Here is a 19,218-nt window from a genome sequence, read left to right as displayed (position 1 = left end):
CTCTCTCTCTTTCTTTCTCTCTCACTCTCTCTCTCTCTCTCTCTCTCTCTCTCTCTCTCTCTCTCTCTCTCCTCGTTCTCTCTCTTAGGTTCGGAAAACTTTTCTGAAGTTAGCCTTTTGTGACATCTGTCAGAAGTTCCTTCTGAATGGCTTCCGCTGCCAGACTTGTGGCTATAAGTTCCACGAACACTGCAGCACCAAAGTGCCCACCATGTGTGTGGACTGGAGCAACATACGACAGCTCCTGTACGTCAGCACACACACACACACAGACACACACAGACACACACAGACACACACAGACACACACAGACACACACACACACACACAGACACACACACACACGGAAAGACAAACATTAGAGAAAGAGTAAAGTAGAGTAACTTTTATTAATCTTGAAAGACCTTAGCATAGAGAAACTGCTGCCTTAAGCCAGGCTAAATGACAGCTATGTGAGCTGAATGAGTGAAACCAGAACTAGCAATGATGACACTGGAAGAACTGAATAGGCTATAGCAAAAAATGCTGAATAACTGTACACACGTCACCCTGTACACTGCCTCCTTTATATGCGTATATCATGGCCTCCAACATGGACGTTGATGTTGAGTCCACTTCAAACACGCAGAAATAGGATTTTTGCATACTGACATTACAATGTGGCCTTTGGAGTCTGGCTTTTGTAGATGACTATCAATGAAAATGAAGTGGGCCTTTGCACAAAGAGCCATTCACTGGTTATGAGCACTGCAGGGCTGTCTTCCTGCTCCAGCCATGGTTAGGGTTGGTAAGGCTGCGTCCAGAATGCTCACTCGCAGTGGTGGGCAAAATGGATTCCTTAGTTACAATTCAGTGCTGCATATTCCAAATAACTGTGTTTTACCAGTCCAATTCAGCCAGGAGATTGACTGGTTGAAAGACACCTGGTTGAATTGGACTGGTAAAACAAGGTCATTTGGAATATGTGGCACTAGATTGTAACTAGTGATTCCGTCTTGCCCATCACTGCTCACTCGTTTACTAGCTTTTGTAGTGCACCTCCATAGCCTACTTGTTTCCCTGTAACTTCAATGTTCAGAAATCAATAGAAATGTATTCATAAAGCACATTTTCCATTGTCATTTTGTGTCCTACAAAGATAGCATAGTATGAATAGAAACGGTATGGTATGCATACTTACGAGAATAGTATTGGCACTTTTTAGCATGAAACCTTTAGGGCGTCGTACAGATGACCATATTGCTGTGGAGCATTTCCCATCTTGCATAGCTAATCAATGAGTTGAGTATTGCAGTCTTTTGCAGCCAACGCAAATAAAAAAAAGCAATGTGTTAATGTCTATGTGCGTGTGTGTGTACGTGTGTGTGTGCGTGCGTTTCTGCTCGACCAATTCATTTTTTTTTCTCTGCAGGCTGTTCCAAACTCCAGGTGAAGGAGGGGGTCCATCCCTCCCCCCTCTCACCAGTCGGCGAATGAGAGACTCCTTATCCAGGTTCCCAATCAGGTGAGTAACTTCAGTCGTGCGTGAACGATCAACACTAGTAAGGCTTGCTTGTGGCTTGTCTCAGACAAAATGAGTAGTTGGAGGCTCGGAGCCACTTAGCTACAGTACTTGTCAGAGGTCATGGTAGATTGTTGAGGTTAAACATTTAGGTTTTCTTTTGCCTTAAGACATGTAAAAGTTTTTTATCTTTTACCTGACATGTTTCGACGGTGTTACTTCCATCTTCATCAGAGGGTCACTGTGATGTTGATGAGTGACGTGCTTTAAAATCAGCTGATGTTGTTGTGGAGGTGTGACCTCCCTGCCAATAATGACAGGTTGGTCACACCACCTACTGTTAGAGTTGTCCCCTTAGGATGGTGGTCCAGGTGTGTGAGAGCATGTATGCCCCCTCATCCCTGTTCATGGTACTTGGGCTACACTTTCTGATCTCCATCCTAAGAGGACAACTCTAACAGCAGGAGGTGTGACCAACCTGTCATTATTGGCAGGGAGGTCACACCTGGGTCATTCCATGTCAATTCACATGATTCCCCAGAATCTCCCCAGGTGACCCTCTCCGATTTACCCGATATCTCACATACAGGTACCTTTTGATGTCAATTGAAAGAATACCAAGTATTAGCACCCTACGTCCAACGGTTGCAGAGATGAAGCCCTCCAAAGTTGGGGTGCCATGCCCACTTTCCAAGCCTGTGAATTGCATACAAAATTTACAAGCAGATTTTGACACCTCTGGTTTTAGTTTGAAGGAAGATACCGGCCTAAAAATCACCATGGCCCCTCAATATGACCCGGTCTACCATATGATGTACTTACAAATGGCATGCCTTGATTATTTTTTGGCTATATTAAGCCTTAAAAACTGAATTTGTGAAACGCGTGTTGAAGAGTCTTGCCATTTTGGGGTTCCAGATCTTGGAAGCTATGTATGCTTTGGGAGTTATAATTGATTTTCCATCATATTTGGGAAAACGTACAGTGTATTCCAAAAAATGTAGGGTGCTCAGACTTTAAAAAGATAAAATAGGAGGGACTCAAAAACAGCTTTGGGACAAAATGACCTTACGGTACCCTCTACTTCACGCCTCAAATTAACCATGTGGGCACTTGATAACTGGAACGCCCTTTTAAACCCCATGTACAGTAGCACTGTATCAAACATTCAAGCTTGGAAAAACTTTGTTTTTCAAAGTTCTTCATATTAATTCTTGGCCTTCAAAGTATAAGTTTTTTTTGTCTATGTCTTATCACAGTGTCTGTTTTGTCTGCTGCCATCTGCTGGTTTAAAAAAGTAACAACAGCGTAATGTAAGAAAACAAAAGGGGCTAGAAAATCTTGCCCATAATTTACCAATAAAGCACTGTAATTATTGTATAGTATATTGCTATATATTTATTATGATTTTAAAAAGCATGATGAATATTTATAGTTTAAATAATTTCCTAAGTGTGACTGCTTAATGCTCAATCATGATGCCAGTCCAAGATGCCCTCACCCTGCACTACATTTCTACCAGACATGGAGTGCATTGCAATATGCGACCTTGCCTCCTCCACTTGCGCTTGTCTCCTCATCCCGCCTCCTGGCCCCTCTTCCGTGGAGAAAACGATAAAGTTTCCCAGCTGCCAGCCTAGCCACAACAACTTTTGAGGGACTGTTTTTCATTCACCATCCCAATTGCAAATGAGAAAAAGACTCTACAATTGAGCTTTTGCAAGATATTGAAAATATAATGCTGTTGTCAGTGATGTCATCATGACATATTACTTCCTGGTACGAGGAGAGAAGCAAGTGGAGGAGGCAAGGTTGCCTATTGCAACGCACTCATGGTGGTGGGGGTGTCCTGGTAGAAATGTAATCATGATTGAGCATTCTGCATAATGCTTGTTAAAATCATAATTAATATATAGCAATATACTGTAGAATTAAAGTGCCTAGCTAGCTTAACCCTAGGGGCGTCTAGATTTCTAAGGTACTTTATTGGTAAATTATGGGCAAAATTTTCCATCCCCTTTTGTTTTCTTACATTACACTGTTCCGTTTTTTGACCAGCAGATGGCAGCAGACAAAACAGACACTGTGGTAAGACATAGACAGAAACATATACTTTGAAGGCCAAGATTAATATGAAAAACTTTGAAAAACAACGTTTTTCCAAGCTTGAATGTTTGATACAGTGCTACTCTACATGGGGTTAAAAGGGCGTTCCAGTCATCAAGTGCCCACATGGTTAATTTGAGGCCTGAAGTAGAGGGTACCGTAAGGTCATTTTGTCCAAAAGCAGTTTTTGAGTCCCTCCTATTCCATCATTAAAAGTCTGAGTGCCCTACTTTTTTTGGAATACACTGTACAGTTCCCAAATATGATGGAACATCAATTATAACTCCCAAAGCATACATAGTTTCCAAGATCTGGAACCGCAAAATGGCAAGACTCTTCATCACGTTTTTCACAAATTCAGTTTTTAAGGCTTAATATAGCCAAAAATAATTAAGGCATGTTATTTGTAAGTACATCATCTGGTAGACAGGGTCATATTGAGGGGCCGTGGTGATTTTTAGGCCTGTATCTTCCTTCAAACTAAAACCAGAGGTGTCAAAATCTGCTTGTAAATTTTGTATGCAATTCACAGGCTTGAAAAGTGGGCATGGCACCCCAACTTTGGAGGGCTTCATCTCTACAACCGTTAGACGTAGGGTGCTAATACTTTGTATTCTTTCAATTGACATCAAAAGGTACCTGTATGTGAGATATCGGGTAAATCGGAGAGGGTCATGTGGGGAGGGCGTGTGAATTGACATGGAATGACCCACCTCCACAACAACATCAGCTGATTTTAGCAATACGTCACTCATCAACATCACAGTGAGCCTCTGATGAAGACGGAAGTAACACCGTCAAAACATGTCAGGTAAAAGATAAAAACTTTTACATGTCTTAAGGCAAAACAAAACCTAAAGTGTTTAAGTTAAACAGATAGACATAATGAACCTAATACATAGAATGTTGAGGTGTTCAAGGTTTAGCTGGTTTGACCTAAAACAACGCGTGCACACACACACGCGCGCGCGCGCCCGCGCCCGCCCGCGCATGCGCCCCCACACAATCTTACCGGCCACTCCCATTTTCACCTTTGATTATAGTACGACCTCTCATGGCCTTAGACCTACTGTGGATACACCTGTACGTGTTGGGAGACTCTTCTTCTCCTGAAGCAGTAGGCCACTGAGCAGCAGCCTCCAGATATTTATCTTGGCTTCAAAGTCTGCTCCCTCCCTTCCTCTGTCTTATCTGATGGGTGAGCTAGTGCTCGTCACTTCTGAACTGCTGCTCTCTATTGTGATGGGGCAGAAGCACTATTCATCAAGGCTACCTCCACACTGGTTTGTTTTTACTGTCTTGGAATGAAAAGGATTTCCGTCAACACAGCTTTTTTTACACATGTAAGTTGCTGTCTGCAAACAGCTCCATCCCTGGCATTATGTCTAATTAATCACTTTTCAAGTGCCTGAAACTGATGGACTTGCATGGGGACCAGCATAACTTGACTACTTTATATCACTTGTAGAACTAGGAGACGCTTGGCCAAGGTGTTAGGGTATTGTTTACAGTCCTTGGAGCAATGTGAAGTAAGATGCCTTGTTCAAGGCTTCTTCAGCCATGGATGTAGGGGTGGGACACCACCCAAATTGTCCCTACTACAAGATTCAGCCCTGAAATCTCTTCATCCAGAGACAAACTTTAACTATTGTAAACATGGCTTTATTGTGTCAAATTTATAATGAGCTGATGTGAACAAAGCCTTTATCAAGTGAAGTGAAAGGCCTCCTGTGAAAATCCAACTCCCATTGTCATTGTGAAACTGCACTCCACAGCACACAAGTGTACATTGCACACATCGAAATTGCATTCATGCCTCACCCGTGCAAGGGCACAGCCCCCAATGGCGCATGAAGGGAGTAGTGCGGGGGGGCGGTAGCATGCTCAGGGTAACTCAGTCATGGAGGAGGATGGGGGACAGCACTGGTTAATTACACCAGTAATCAGCCTGGCAGGTCGGGAGTCGTACCGGCCAACTTTGAGCTACAAGTCTGACGTGCTAACTACTTACCCATGACTGCCCTTCATGAGTGTTGCATTAATAAAGCATATTACGTGTTAAACAGAACTACTCCTAGTCCTCTTCATCTCATGACTCTGATACTTAAAGGTTGTCTTTTAGTGTTGTGGTCTTTTAGTACTGTTTACTCCCATTGCACAGGCAGCTGTTAAGAACTTATAAAAGCTCCTCCTGATGTCTTTGGAGCCTCCACTGTTGCCAGCCGTTAAGGCCACAGACAGACACCCATCCAGGATGTGCCTTTGAAGGCGCCCATACTGTAGTCTCCCATCGATCCAGGAGATGGATCTGATGATGGGGACAGAACGATAGTTGGCCCATTGGAGTTGGCCTGTGATGCTCGCCCCACAGGGCCTGGCTCTGCACATTAGCAGTGTGACATGACTGATGAGGCTATTGGAATGAGCTGTAGAGCACAGCACTGCAAGGATGCAGCAGCAACAACAACAACTCTGTCTCTCTCTGTCTCTCTCTGTCTCTCTTTCTCTCTCTGTCTCTCTCTGTCTCTCTTTCTCTCTCTCTCTCTGTCTCTCTCGGTCTGTCTCGGTCTCTGTCTCTCTGTCTGTCTGTGTATTTCTCTCTCTCTCTCTCTCTCTCTCTCTCTCTCTCTCTCTCTCTCTCTGTCTTTCGTCTCAGTACTTCCTCCTCTGGTGTTTTCCAGGCAGTAGCAGTGGTCAGTAGGGCTGGTCTGGTCAGCAGATGTCTACATCAGCCTCAGCACGGTGCACTCACTCAGTCACAAGGCTGCCTGATCAGCTGCCTCACTAGCCAGTTAGATCAGCTGCTCACTAAACCCTACTCATCTCAAATCTTTCTGCATTCTTTTTTAACAAATATGTTTGTGGGTTTTTTATGCATTTAATCAAGACAGGACAGTGCAAGAGTGTGACAGGAAATGAGTGGGAGAGAGAGGAGGGGGGAAGGCTCGGCAAAGGACCTTGGGTCTGAATCGAACCGAACCTGGGTCGCCGGCGTAATGGTATGGCGTCTTAGCTCATTGAGCCTCCGCCCCCCTCCCCATCTGCGTTCTAGTTATTACGTCTGCGCTCTCTGTTTTTCCACACACTTTTGTTGTTGTTTACAGTGGCTCTTCTTGACGTCACTTTGGATCAAAGGCATCAAAGGCTAAATCATGCAAAGTAATGTAAACAGTCTCGAGTTCCTCCAAGAACACAACAGTAGAGGCCAGAACAGACTAAACTAACATAGTGTATTTGCAATACCATGTCTTCAGGCTGATGATGACTGAGGCATAGATATACAGTCATGCTGCACATTTTCAGTGGTTGTCAGCAACTGTCATTGGTATCAAAAGTCAAGCAAACTTCAGGCCTTTCCTCTACTTTCCGTGTCACCAACCTCTTCAAGCTCACCACGCACATCTGTATAATTGTCATTGTGCATTAACCTCATTCATGACCTGGCTCGTGAAAGTCAGAATCATTCCCGAATGAATGAGTAAATCAGGATCGCCGGGTGGGATTTTCCATTGATGGGCGGTGTTATGGCTCCACTTCCACCTGTCGGTCTCAGCTGCGTCACGGGTCGAGTTAGATAGATAGACTTTTATTGCCCCTAAGGGGAAATCTGTTTCCCATAGCAGTCTTGTCACAGCCTACATCACATCAGGCTTGCAAAAGGCATCCATAACAGACATCAGGACATTAAACACTAATGTGATTGGCTGAAGTGGCTCATCAGCAAAGAGGAGAGCAGGTTTGTTTATTCAATCACGTGCAAGGACTTTTTGATAAGGAGCATCATTCGAAAATGTATTGGTTGTGGGGGATACCCAGATGGTATTGTGAAGACAAAGGTGAAACATACCAGCTGGCGAGAGTCAGGTTAATTGTGCACGTGTATATTGAAAATAAAAGGTGTTCCTTTGGAGGGCACCACTGCGCCCTACCATGATCTGGGGATCAGGGTTCGAATTCGACCCGAGGTCATTAGCCAATCCTCCCCCATCTCTTGTACCCTCTCCTTTCCTTTCATTCTTACACACCGTCCTGTCAATAAAGGCCTAAAAAATCAAATATTGTTTAAACATTATGCTCATGACTTAACGTGCGCGCCAATCTTTCTATCTATCTTTCTCTACAGCTCCCACCACAGACATTCGACGCCTCACGCCTTCAACTACATCGCCCCGTACCCCCCGGCGGGCGTCATGCCCCCCTTACGCCAGCGGTCCACCTCCACGCCCAACGTACACATGGTCAGCACCACCATGCCTGTTGACGGCACCGCCTTCGAGGTAAGGATCTTTAAGAATACCTCTCAATGGGTTTAACGATGACAATTTGAAATTGACATTTTCTGATAGCGAAGTTAGAATTTTATTCAGTATTCAGGCAAAATGGGGATTTAAAAAAAAAAAATTGCAGACAAAAGCGGATATACAGTACTTATCCCCAAAATCGGTCTGTTTTTACATACTCTTTATCTTGCTTTTAAAAAAAGAAAAAATCTTGACCTTTGTCATGTGTTGCTTCAGTGGAGATATGGCTTGAGGAGCCTCCCTGGTGTTTTTGACTTGTTTTGTGACATCACCTTGTCTCTAAATAGGCCACACGTGAAAGCCCACATGCTAGCAAGAGTTATTTTTATCCCCTTTAAGCAGCCTCAAAGAGCTGACATCTTTCCTTTCTTCTCCCTCCCTTCCTCTCATCTTTGGGCTCGGCCCAAGTGTTGTTTTTTTTGGTATGCATTGTCCACATTCTTGTGTCTCTTATCAAAGAGTGTTGTGCATGCCTCAGCCTATCTATCTCTCTTCTTCTCTCCCTCCCCTCACCTCCTCCTCTTTTTTCCATCCTCTCTAGGTGTTTTGGAAAGTTGTATGTGAGCGTGCGAGAGAGAGCGAGAGATAACTTGTTTGTGTCTGCATCTTCTTAGTATGTGTCTGCGTGTGTGCATTTGTCATAATGAGCGCAAGCTTGAACTTAAATGTTTTATTTGAAACAAATGACGATGGTAGATTTTTCAGGCCATCATCTTGTGGTGTCTTTGTTCTTACGCAAACACCTCTGTCAACCATTCACTCTACTCTTCCTGCTCCTCTTCTTCTTCTTCCCTCCACTCCCTTCCTTTCCTTGTGCTGGCTGCTGGTTGTATGATGTGATGTGATGTGATGCGATGTGATGGGTGTAGCTAGATAGACTGAAAGCGCCTGCTAGCTCTTGGAGTCGGCGGTTTGGCCACAGGAGAAGAGTAGGGACCGTTTCTTTCTCCAATCCCTTAAGCGATACTGCCACCGCCCAACAAGAGTCGCCACGGCCCAAAAAGGTCAGGAGAAACCACGCGACACTGACACCAGCAGATCTGGCCTGGCGTGTTGGCTGTGCCTGTAGCATGCCCCCGTAAACAGACCCCTATCCCTCAGCATGGCCATTGCTTTTTGTGAGGGTTAGTGTTTTTGCAAGGAATGCATTATAAGATTACTGAATTACCATTAGTTTTAGGATGACTTACTTACGCCTTGTCCATAGTTATGGTGCATACGTTGTGGTTCATTTGAAAGCATGGCTGTGAGACATGTTTGAAGGGTAAGACATAAGCTACTGAATATGTTGGTTAGATAACCTACCCTCAATTGGGATGAATGTTTGGACTGGTCGGTCATCTTGTTATGTCCTTGAGGTGACTAATGAATTTAATCTGACGTAAGAATGTGTTTTGTGTCTCTTCTCAGGACGCATTAAGAGGTCATGAGTCAGGTAAGGTGATGTACTATTTTACTTATCACACACACACACACACACACACACACACACACACACACACACACACACACACACACACACACACACACACGCACACGTACACACACACACTATAACCCTGCAGCATTCATGTCTTAGTTTTACCATACCTTTCCATGAGTTTAATCATTCTGTAAGCAAAAATTGTGAGGTGTGCACGTCCCTCCCCCTTTCCTTTAATCATTCTCTAACCACCATCCATGTTGTTGACAGGGAGCCCTCCTAACCTGAGTCCTACAGGCTGGGCCACCGCTCAGCCTAAGCCCCCGACTCCCATGCACAGGGAGAAATCTGCCTCCTCCAGCACTCAGGAAAAGAACCGCATCGTGAGTACAGAGCACCTCCTCACTAGCCCGGTGACCCGTACTTCTCTTCATTCTTATTCATGGACTGGAGGTTCTTTTCTGGGGAGGGTTTAGTCGGAGAGAGTAGAGAGAGAGAGAGGTTCCATTGGCCCATTGTTTCCGGGTTCTATTATTGGGGGGGAAATCCCCCTTTAGGCAGACCTAGGCAGACCTGAGGACTGTTCTATTCAATGCTAGGAGCATTATGACACGCCCCTTTAGGCAGACCGGAACCTGGTCACGTTAGGTGCCCATAGAAACCTATTATGTTGGCATATCTCTATATACTTAAAGAATCTCTGGTTTAGTTGTCCACTAAGCGGACGGCCAATAAGTGAACGATTGGGTGAGAGTTGTCCACTCGTTTCAAACCAGAAGTGACTGCAGCCTTCCTGCCCTTCTAATCGCATCAGGTCAAAGACCCTCCAGACCATGAATACGTATGAAGAGAAGTTTTATGGGCGGGTCATACCAGGCTACCTCTTCACCTCTCCATTCCTTGTTTATTCGTAGTCAAACGTTTTCCTGAAATGCTACACTTGGTGCTGTCTTCTCATTTTGTTCTCATTGTCATTGTCGTCTTCTCATTGCGGTGTACATGACATTAAACTGACTATCACTCCACGTGTTGACCCACCAAATACTAGCCATAGCAATCAGTCCATGATTTTGAGAATGCTGCACATGCAAATCTAAGTTGTGTTCTGTGTACATGTACTGTACAAGGAATATGCCGTACTTCAAACTAGCCTAGCCTAGTTTAACTAGGGGTGGCAGATATGGCAAAAATGTCACATCAGGATTTTTTTAACGAAACATTTCGATTTCAATTTTTAAATCACTGTCTTCCATCAAAAAAAAAACCTGATCGCTGACTATCTTCCACTCATTCTCATTCGTCGTGATTTTAATACCATCCTATCACACCCCTACTTCAAACGGATGCATAATGTGTGCACACAGCGTCCAAGGGACAAGAGAGACTCCAGCTATTACTGGGAGATCGAGGCCAGCGAGGTGGTTCTGCTGTCCCGGATAGGCTCCGGCTCATTTGGGACCGTCTACAAAGGGAAGTGGCACGGTAGGTATCGAAAAGCAAGTAGGAAAATGCAGTGCTTCAGGGTCTTCGCCTTTTTTCCTTGGTGCTTATCGGTGTAGGGACTCTCAAACTTGTTCAGGGTGGAGGAAATCAAAATTTAAAAGTATAAAAATTGCAACCTTGAGTGCCTTGGACGACAATACGATACACAGAACTGTCATGACCTCCTATCATGTCACAGCGATCGAAAGTGGCATGGCATGCCTTACTGAAGAGCTGCTCCTCATGGGGGAAGAAGATGAAAGCGTTCATCCTCAAAGATCTAATGTGTTATATTTCCCATCCCTTACTTGCTGAGGGGCTAAGAAGTGATACGATACGATACCCATAGATGTTTATCATGTCACGGGGACTGAAAATGTCACTCACTGGGCCATCAAGTGGGGATAAACATGAAAGCTTTCTGTGGCCAAGGCCTTAGATCTTTTCAAGGGCCCAATGATATTTGGGTCTTTGTGAAGAGCGTCACCATCTCTATGGGCTGGCATGACTTTCTGTACATGCTGTACATTCCCGCTGGTTTACTCTACAAGGGGGCATTGAAGGACGGACTAGAACAGGGGTCTTCAACCTTCTTCAGTTCAAAGTCCTCTTGATTGTGAGAGAGTCTGACCATATTTATAAAATCTCAAAATGACGTTATGTCCTAGTACTGGAAAATTGTGCTGATGTGTTATTTTATGAAGGCATGTAACATGGTTGTTTCATCTTAGCATTTTGTGGCTTTGCCCCCTTTTGTATCTGACATAACTTGGTGGATCTGGATTTAAACATTAAGAGCTTTGTGTTTAAGTCTGTTTCCAAAAACAGTATTTTTCTTCTTTAAGGTTTTGCAACTCTTCATACATGTGTTCATCTTTTAATAGTGCTTCTGTTCTGTGCGTCTCTGCAGGTGATGTGGCAGTTAAAGTCTTAAAGGTGGCTAACCCCACGCCCGAGCAATTCCAGGCCTTCAGGAACGAGGTGGCTGTTCTCAGGTCAGTGCAGACCGTCGTTTCATTTCCCTCCAGCAGCGTTGAAATAAAATGGGCTGCTGTGTCAGATAAGGACAATACTTAATCATGGTCATAAATCTACTGTTATGTGGGTCAGTGACGAGTGGTAGCACATGGCAGGGTGGTGCAATCACAGATAATGCCACTGTTGTATGGATTAATTGTTCTGTTTTTAGTGGATTATCTGAGATTTATTGCAGTACATTAATTACCAATTACTAATTAATTTATGGCCATTAGCTTGTATCACCTGAGGTCTGAGCCCAAAAAGAGTCAGCCGTGGCCTAATGGTTAGGGAGGTGGACGTAAGATCAGAAGGTTGCGAGTTTGAATAGTAATGTAATGTGATGATGTGAGGTCATTGACCTGGCCATGTGTGTGTTGACTGGCAGGAAGACTCGGCATGTGAACATCCTGTTGTTCATGGGTTACATGACGCAGGGCAACCTGGCCATCGTCACCCAGTGGTGTGATGGCAGCAGCCTCTACAAACACCTGCACGTCCAGGAGACCAACCTGCAGATGTTCCAGCTCATCGACATCGCACGGCAGACCGCTCAGGGCATGGAGTAAGTCATGTACAGAACATATAAACAAACAATTGGTGCCTTCTTAGCAGTGTCCAGAGATGGTGTGTGAACGTGCATGTGTATTTGAGAACACTTTGAGTCAGTTATGATATTGTATATTAATATATTGATATTTTTTTTATGTATATGAAGACCCAAGGAGACTGCTCAGGGCATGGAGTAAGTTATATACATACATGTATCTGCCATAGGATACTGTTTTTGGCATGGAGTAAGTCATCTGCAATCAAACTGAATACAGTGTTATACAGAATGCAGTTTTATACCTTTTTTTGTGCAGACTGAATACAGCTTTATGCAGCCTTGTGAAGACATTAAATAGAGCCCAGTGCAGAAGCATAAATTACTAGGACAAGGGCAAGTGCTGTATATGAACAATACATCAGAAACACCAATGTGTTAGAAACACCATAGCAGGAGTATTGTTCCTTGAGTAAATAATGTGTGTTGTGCATTAGAAACACCAAACGGTAAGCACAGCTCTATGCAGGAAGATACTAAGGCATTGTCACACTGTTCAGGGCATGGAGTAAGTAATTTACACATATAACCATCTTTGTAGGCGTCTGAACTCCTGAACACATGTGCAAATGTAAATCACTGTAACTGATGAGACAGCAGCACTCTGTCTGTTGTTGAGAAGGTGCGAGAATTGGTTGGTTAGTTTAGTTGATCTTCAAGTGAAACCCTTGAAGATCCTCCCTGTCTTTCTGTCTAGTGGTCTCCACTCTCTTCCAGTGTGTCTATGTGTCTATGTGTATGTGTGGTGTGTGTGTGTGTGAACTGGGTCGTGTTTTACCTCCATTGTGCTCAAAGGGTATGGGCTCACATTCTAGCATAGTGCTATATGTATCCCACAACAAGCCATAATTCTGGCAGTTAGATTTGATGTATTTATAGACTCCAGGTGCTTAAAAATAATAAGGGTGTTTTCACATAAACAAATAAGTCTCATCACACGCGATGGTTAATGTTTGCAAACATATAAACAGGAATCATAGGGGTGATGTCTTCAATGAACTGTTGTGGAAATATGTGATGGTCTCAACTGTGCTGTTTCTGTCTCATTACAGCTATTTACATGCGAAGAATATCATTCATCGGGACATGAAATCCAACAGTATCCTTTTCCTTGTGCATTGATGTTCAGTGTATCCCCATGCACATATTGATTATTGAAAATCACCGGCTTAAGTGCATGGGCAGATTCGAAATAGGTTTTGGAATTTATAATGCTAAATTGTCGCTTCATTGAACGACCATGGGCACCATTTAGCCTCATTATGCACATTGTTTCACCAGTGGGAAGCTGTAATAGTCGTTGAAAAGACTTTACGACCACAGTACTCCACTACTATGACATTACACGAGGCCTTTAGTAATGCATTATGAGTTGGTCATTGCCATTGCCATTCAGGGGAGGGGCTGATAACAGGGGCTGTGTCTTAATGTATTAAGCTAACCAAACTTTCAGCTCACTTACAGTATTTTTTGGGGCTTTTGGCCTTTATTATTACAGGACAGTTTGAGAGTAGACAATGAGAAGACAATGTGAAGCGTTGTCTTGCTTTAAGACAAGTTAAAAGAGGGCATATGTCGCTAAGCTAGTGAAAGTCAGTGGATCCGTGTAGCATTGTAGCATGCTACATGGATCCATTGACTTTCACTAGCTTAGCGACATTCTCCCTCTTTTAACTTGTCTTAAAGCAAGACAACGGCTACATGAAAAACAAGACAGTTTACCACCTTTATAAACCCTGGCCAACGATTTTAACTGTATTAAGCCCCAAAATAGTGGCATACCCCTTTAAAGGGGCACTGTGTGAGATGTTTAGTTGTTTATTTCAAGAATTCATGCTATCTATTCAATAATGTTTTTAACCTTTTTCATGAATTCTTACCAGCACTATCAAATTCTAAGTATTCATTATGACTGGAAAAAAAATGCATTTTTCATACATGAAAAGGGGGATCTTCTCCATGGTCCGCCATTTTGAATTTCCAGAAATAGCCATTTTTAGCTGCAAAAATAACTGTACTTGGGCCATACTAGAGAATATTAGTTTATTACTTAATAAACTTTCATGAAAAGATCAAATTTGGCAATAGGCAACACAGTTTCAATGAGCTGCATAGTTGCAGTACCTTTTTTGACCATTTCCTGCACAGTGTACCTTTAAAAAAAAAAAAAAAAAAAAAAAAAATGTGCATATTTTAATAAACTGTTCAAACTCGCAAATAGGTTGCGTTATTCGGCAAACGGTAGGCCTATATTCCGTTTGGGTATTCTGTGTGGATATTCGGCCACAAATGTTTAATTTTGGTCTTAACAACAACAGCAACAATAAGAAACATAAGAAGAATAATCTTTATTGATACACCACCTTACAAACTTACCTACAAACCTACAAACTAGTGTCCTATAATGCCGTGTGCCTTGTGTGTGAAAAAACTCACTGGTCCGAAAAAGACTGTAGTCCCCCCAAATAGGCTATGTTTGGTTTGGGGAACAGTATGAAAATAGTAAATGTTAACAAGGTCAGGATATCTGCCATCACTTTTACATTAACCCTACACAAGACTTTTCACTGTCATGAATAGCCTACCCATTTTGTAGGCCTATTGATTTCTATAGCCTATATTTAGGCCTACTGTAGCCTATTTATGAATACTGTAGGCAAGTGTAGGCTAGGCTACACCTTATGGAGGCTTAACATGCCATTTTACCAAGTGTAATGGCAATAAATGGCTTTTTATTCCTATTTTTACATTTCTATTTAGCCTACTCTGAATACAGGAGTAGCAGTATGACCGCTCCTCTGCCTACAAGTTGTCCGAGGTTGTCTGAGGGTTCTCGATAACTGTATTATGACGCACCAAAAATGGGCGTGGCTTGGGATCGGTCAATTGCTGATTGTGATGCCCACAATGTCCCAATAGTCACAACATGAGCGTACCACAATGGCGTCCATGGCATAATACTTTCTCTACTTCCTCATTTTGTCAGTGTATTTTACAACCCAGTATATATCTCCTTGACGTGGAAACAGACATCTTCCTCCATGAAGGCCTGACTGTGAAGATTGGAGACTTTGGTCTGGCCACGGTGAAGGCGAGGTGGAGCGGCTCACACCAGGTAGAACAGCCCACAGGATCCATACTCTGGATGGTGAGGACAAGTCAAGAGTTTTGTTGCAAAATGACTTAAACGCCTTTTTATTTCTTTTGCATTAAATTATTGGAAAGGACTGTTCAGACGTCTTTTCATCCATGTATGACTTCCTGCCAGGAAAATATTTCGAGAACATACTTTTTAAAACTACTGTATATAAAATGCATTTTGCAATGCAATGCAATGCAGTGTTATGATGATGCAATGATCTATTGATCATCAGTGCCATTTTGCAGTGCATTGTCTTTCATCGTTTAAGGTTAATCATTCCCATCATGCCATATTACTGTTTTTGTGTAGGCTCCAGAGGTCCTTCGTATGCAGGACAACAACCCATACAGCTTTCAGTCGGACGTATACTCCTATGGGATAGTCCTGTACGAGCTCATGACGGGAGAACTGCCTTATTGCATGATTGCTAATCGAGACCAGGTGAGTGTGGGAGATGCCAGCAGATCTTTGAATTAGTACTGCAGATGAATTTTAATTATATGAGCAATTCAACCAATCAATACATGATTCAGTCAATTGAATACATGAAAGTACAGCTTCTTTCGCTCTGAACCAGACACAGAAGATTGTATTGTTTTTTATGTATATATTTACTGCATTTGTAAGATTAACTTTTCTCATTCGGATAGGCCTTGCACAGGCCAGTAGCCTACAGACAATTTTGCAGTTTGACTCACTTTGGCAGCTACCCTCTAGTGGACATCTAAGGCACTGCAATTTTTGAGAACATTGCATTTTATTTTGCACCTTGCTGCTTGAATGATGTAGACATTGTTTTTTGAGCATCAATTTATGTGCCTATCTATTGACTCAGATTAGTTTCCACAGATGGTTTCACTAAGTCACCGTGTTTGTCTGTGTTTGGGAAAGTGCTAATGTTCTCAGTCAGGCCTTTACTCTAGTTTCTGTCGCCCCAGCTGTGGGCATTGTGGCCTGACCACAAAGGTTTGATTGGCACAGACTGCAATGGTGGATCATCAGAAGCTTAATAACACAGTGCAGGCAGCAAACATTGCTTAGCAAAATAACAAAGTTGCCAGTCCTGCCTTCAGGGTTGGGTGCAGGTGGCATAGAGGCAATGCCCTCTTTGCTACATTAGATTGCATTTCTTTAGCTGATGCTTTTATCTCAAAGCGACTGACGGCTCCTTAAGTACAGGTTATTGGTTACAGTCCCTGAAGCAACGTGATGTCAGGTGCCTTGCTCATGGGTACTTCAATCATGGAGGATAAAGGATTTGAACCTGCAACCCTCTGATTCCGTTATGGTACAGTGCTGTTTGTGGTGTAAGAGTGTCTGCATTTCTTGCATGCAATTTGTGTGCCTGAGATGAGGCAGGATCTCTGTATGGATGGTAACATTCCTGCTACAGTAGTGTCTCAGTGTGAAATATTGCTGCGTTGGCTTTAGTGTGATGCACATCTCTAAATTTAGGTCTCCACTCTGCCCTCTTTTCTCTCGCTCTCTCGCTCTCTCTCTCTCTCGCTCTCTCTCTCTCTCTCGTTTTTGTTGTTTTTTTCCAAAACCGCAGGATGAGGGTAGTCTGGCAGTCCTCTGCTTCTCTGACGTGCTCTGCTCTCTGCAGACCGCTGCCCACTGGCTGCTAGCCTGTATTTTCTCTGTCACCCCTCATTGTTCCTCCAGTCACTCTTGTTATTGTAAAAACAGGAGGTTGAAACGAGCAAAGCCAACCCCCACCTCGGCCGAAACCTCAGCTCCATTCCTCTGGCCCATTCCAACTCTCCTCCAGCTCCACCCCCGAACAACTCCTGGGGTGCATCCCAATATGTGTCCTTGCCTCCTCCACTTGTGCTTGTCTCCTCGTCCCGCCTCCTGGCCCCTCCTCCGTGGAGAAAACAATAAAGTTTCTCAGCTGTCAGCCTCGCCACAACAACTTTTGAGGGACTGTTTTTCATTCATCATCCCAATTGCAAATGACAAAAAGACTTTACAATTGAGCTTTTGCAAGATATTGAAATATAATACTGTTGTCAGTGATGTCATCTTTACGAGAAGCAAGTGGAGGAGGCAAGGTCACATATTGGGATGCACCCCTGCTGTAATGGCTCACTCACATGCCATGGGAAAGATGATGTTTTCCACTTTAGAATCGGAACAAGGAACCCTCGTAATTTCCAAGTCCTTTAGTTGTCATAGTGATACAAAACACCAGAGCCGATGTGTATCCTGACAATGATGTTAATGTGCATGTATAAAACTGCAAAACATGAGTTTAGCCATCTTGTGATTTATATTTTGCTGGGATTGTGTGTTTTAGCATTAGCGTTTTACTCTGCCATCCACAATATTTACTCTGCCTATAAAAAAGCATCAGTTTTTGAGGGAAATAAACTGCAATTTATCTCCGTTGTGTTGAAAAGGTCAAAGGTTATCTCTTTTGGGCAGCTCATGTATCAAATATTCTATGAGTTGTCCAGTGGAGGATACCACATGCTGGTATTTACCATAATTCCCCTAGCACATGAATGACACATCATGAATACACTAGGCCCTTTGATAGTGATGCAGGTAAAGTGCTTAGAGAAATGCCAACACTTTTAAAATATTTTGCCAGTCATTTTCAAGAAAGGAGTTAGTCAATGAGTTAGACTCCTTTGTCTTGTGGATAAATATCTTGCCATCTTCCTATTAAGGCAGTATTGCACAAAATACTTTTTTAAGATTCATATTCGAATTCGATTCAATTCATATTCGATTAATTTGACTGCCAGGGTGGTATGAGATCTTTGAAGGCGGTACTGTCACTTTCAAAGGTTGTATGCACTTGGCACTTTGTTGGGCCAAAAAGTGTTTTTAGCATCCAATGAGAGGGAGAACGTAAGGATTTGGAAACTCCCATCTGACTATGCAGAGTCAGTCAATGACATAGAGATGTGCTCTACTTTGGTTAGTTTATTATTATTTCCCCATCTGGTAAACTAAGTAGGTATGAATACCAAGGACTTAGTCTGGCATCGTGTTACACAAACTTGTAAGAGGATGAGCCGGTACACGTGTCGGGTGATTCTTGATACGCTGTTATATTTGGCAGAGAGCAGGACGCCGGGAGGCGGTGTTGGTCAACAGCATATTAATCATTTTCAGTTATCACAGAAGGTGCTATGAAAGTTATTGCAATGCACACACGTTAATACTGACCATACCAAACTTGACTCTAATTTTTTTTTTTTAAATGCTTGGAACGGTGTGTCGGTGAACACCTAAAAACTCTTACGACAGCCAACTTGTAGGTTTATTTATATCACAACAATAATCAGAATTTGCAGAGCACACAACATGCGAAGGACTTATTTACATGTGCTTCACAGTTCACAGGATCTAACAAGGTCCAAGTGCTCCCCTGAGTACCATTACATTTCATTACATTACACAGCTGACGCTTTTATCCAAAGGGAATTACATTTATTTTAAGTGCAGGGTGTTGGTTACAGTCCCCAGAGCAGTGCGGGGTTAGGTGCCATGCTGAAGTGAAGTGAAGTGCACCTCAGCCATGGAGTGAGGTAGGGAGTGAAAGGGTGGGATTCGAACCTGCAACCTTCTGACCTAAAGCCCATCTCCTTAACCACAAGGCCAAGGCTGCCGCTACCAGTACCAAT

General features: G+C 43.2%; 1 protein-coding gene across 4 annotated transcripts in view; it reads left to right on the top strand.

Annotated features, from left to right (window-relative positions):
• Window positions 1–19,218, top strand: part of raf1b (Raf-1 proto-oncogene, serine/threonine kinase b) — a 46,286-nt gene that overhangs the window by 20,663 nt on the left and 6,405 nt on the right. For 2 of the 4 annotated variants that reach the window (XM_063216084.1, XM_063216083.1), the window contains exons 5-16: window positions 89–246; window positions 1,413–1,505; window positions 7,732–7,885; window positions 8,779–8,913; window positions 9,320–9,344; window positions 9,603–9,715; window positions 10,697–10,814; window positions 11,725–11,809; window positions 12,220–12,396; window positions 13,491–13,537; window positions 15,468–15,586; window positions 15,890–16,021. In XM_063216084.1, the coding sequence (XP_063072154.1) occupies window positions 89–246; window positions 1,413–1,505; window positions 7,732–7,885; window positions 8,779–8,913; window positions 9,320–9,344; window positions 9,603–9,715; window positions 10,697–10,814; window positions 11,725–11,809; window positions 12,220–12,396; window positions 13,491–13,537; window positions 15,468–15,586; window positions 15,890–16,021 (1,356 nt within the window). The remainder of the gene's footprint in view (window positions 1–88; window positions 247–1,412; window positions 1,506–7,731; window positions 7,886–8,778; window positions 8,914–9,319; window positions 9,345–9,602; window positions 9,716–10,696; window positions 10,815–11,724; window positions 11,810–12,219; window positions 12,397–13,490; window positions 13,538–15,467; window positions 15,587–15,889; window positions 16,022–19,218) is intronic. The other 2 variants (XM_063216086.1, XM_063216085.1) reach the window with 1 other exon arrangement.

The sequence above is a fragment of the Engraulis encrasicolus genome, chromosome 14, assembly GCF_034702125.1.
Source record: "Engraulis encrasicolus isolate BLACKSEA-1 chromosome 14, IST_EnEncr_1.0, whole genome shotgun sequence".
Lineage (NCBI taxonomy): Eukaryota > Metazoa > Chordata > Actinopteri > Clupeiformes > Engraulidae > Engraulis > Engraulis encrasicolus.
Note: the sequence above shows the minus strand (reverse complement) of the source record. Positions and strands in the feature narration are given on the sequence as shown.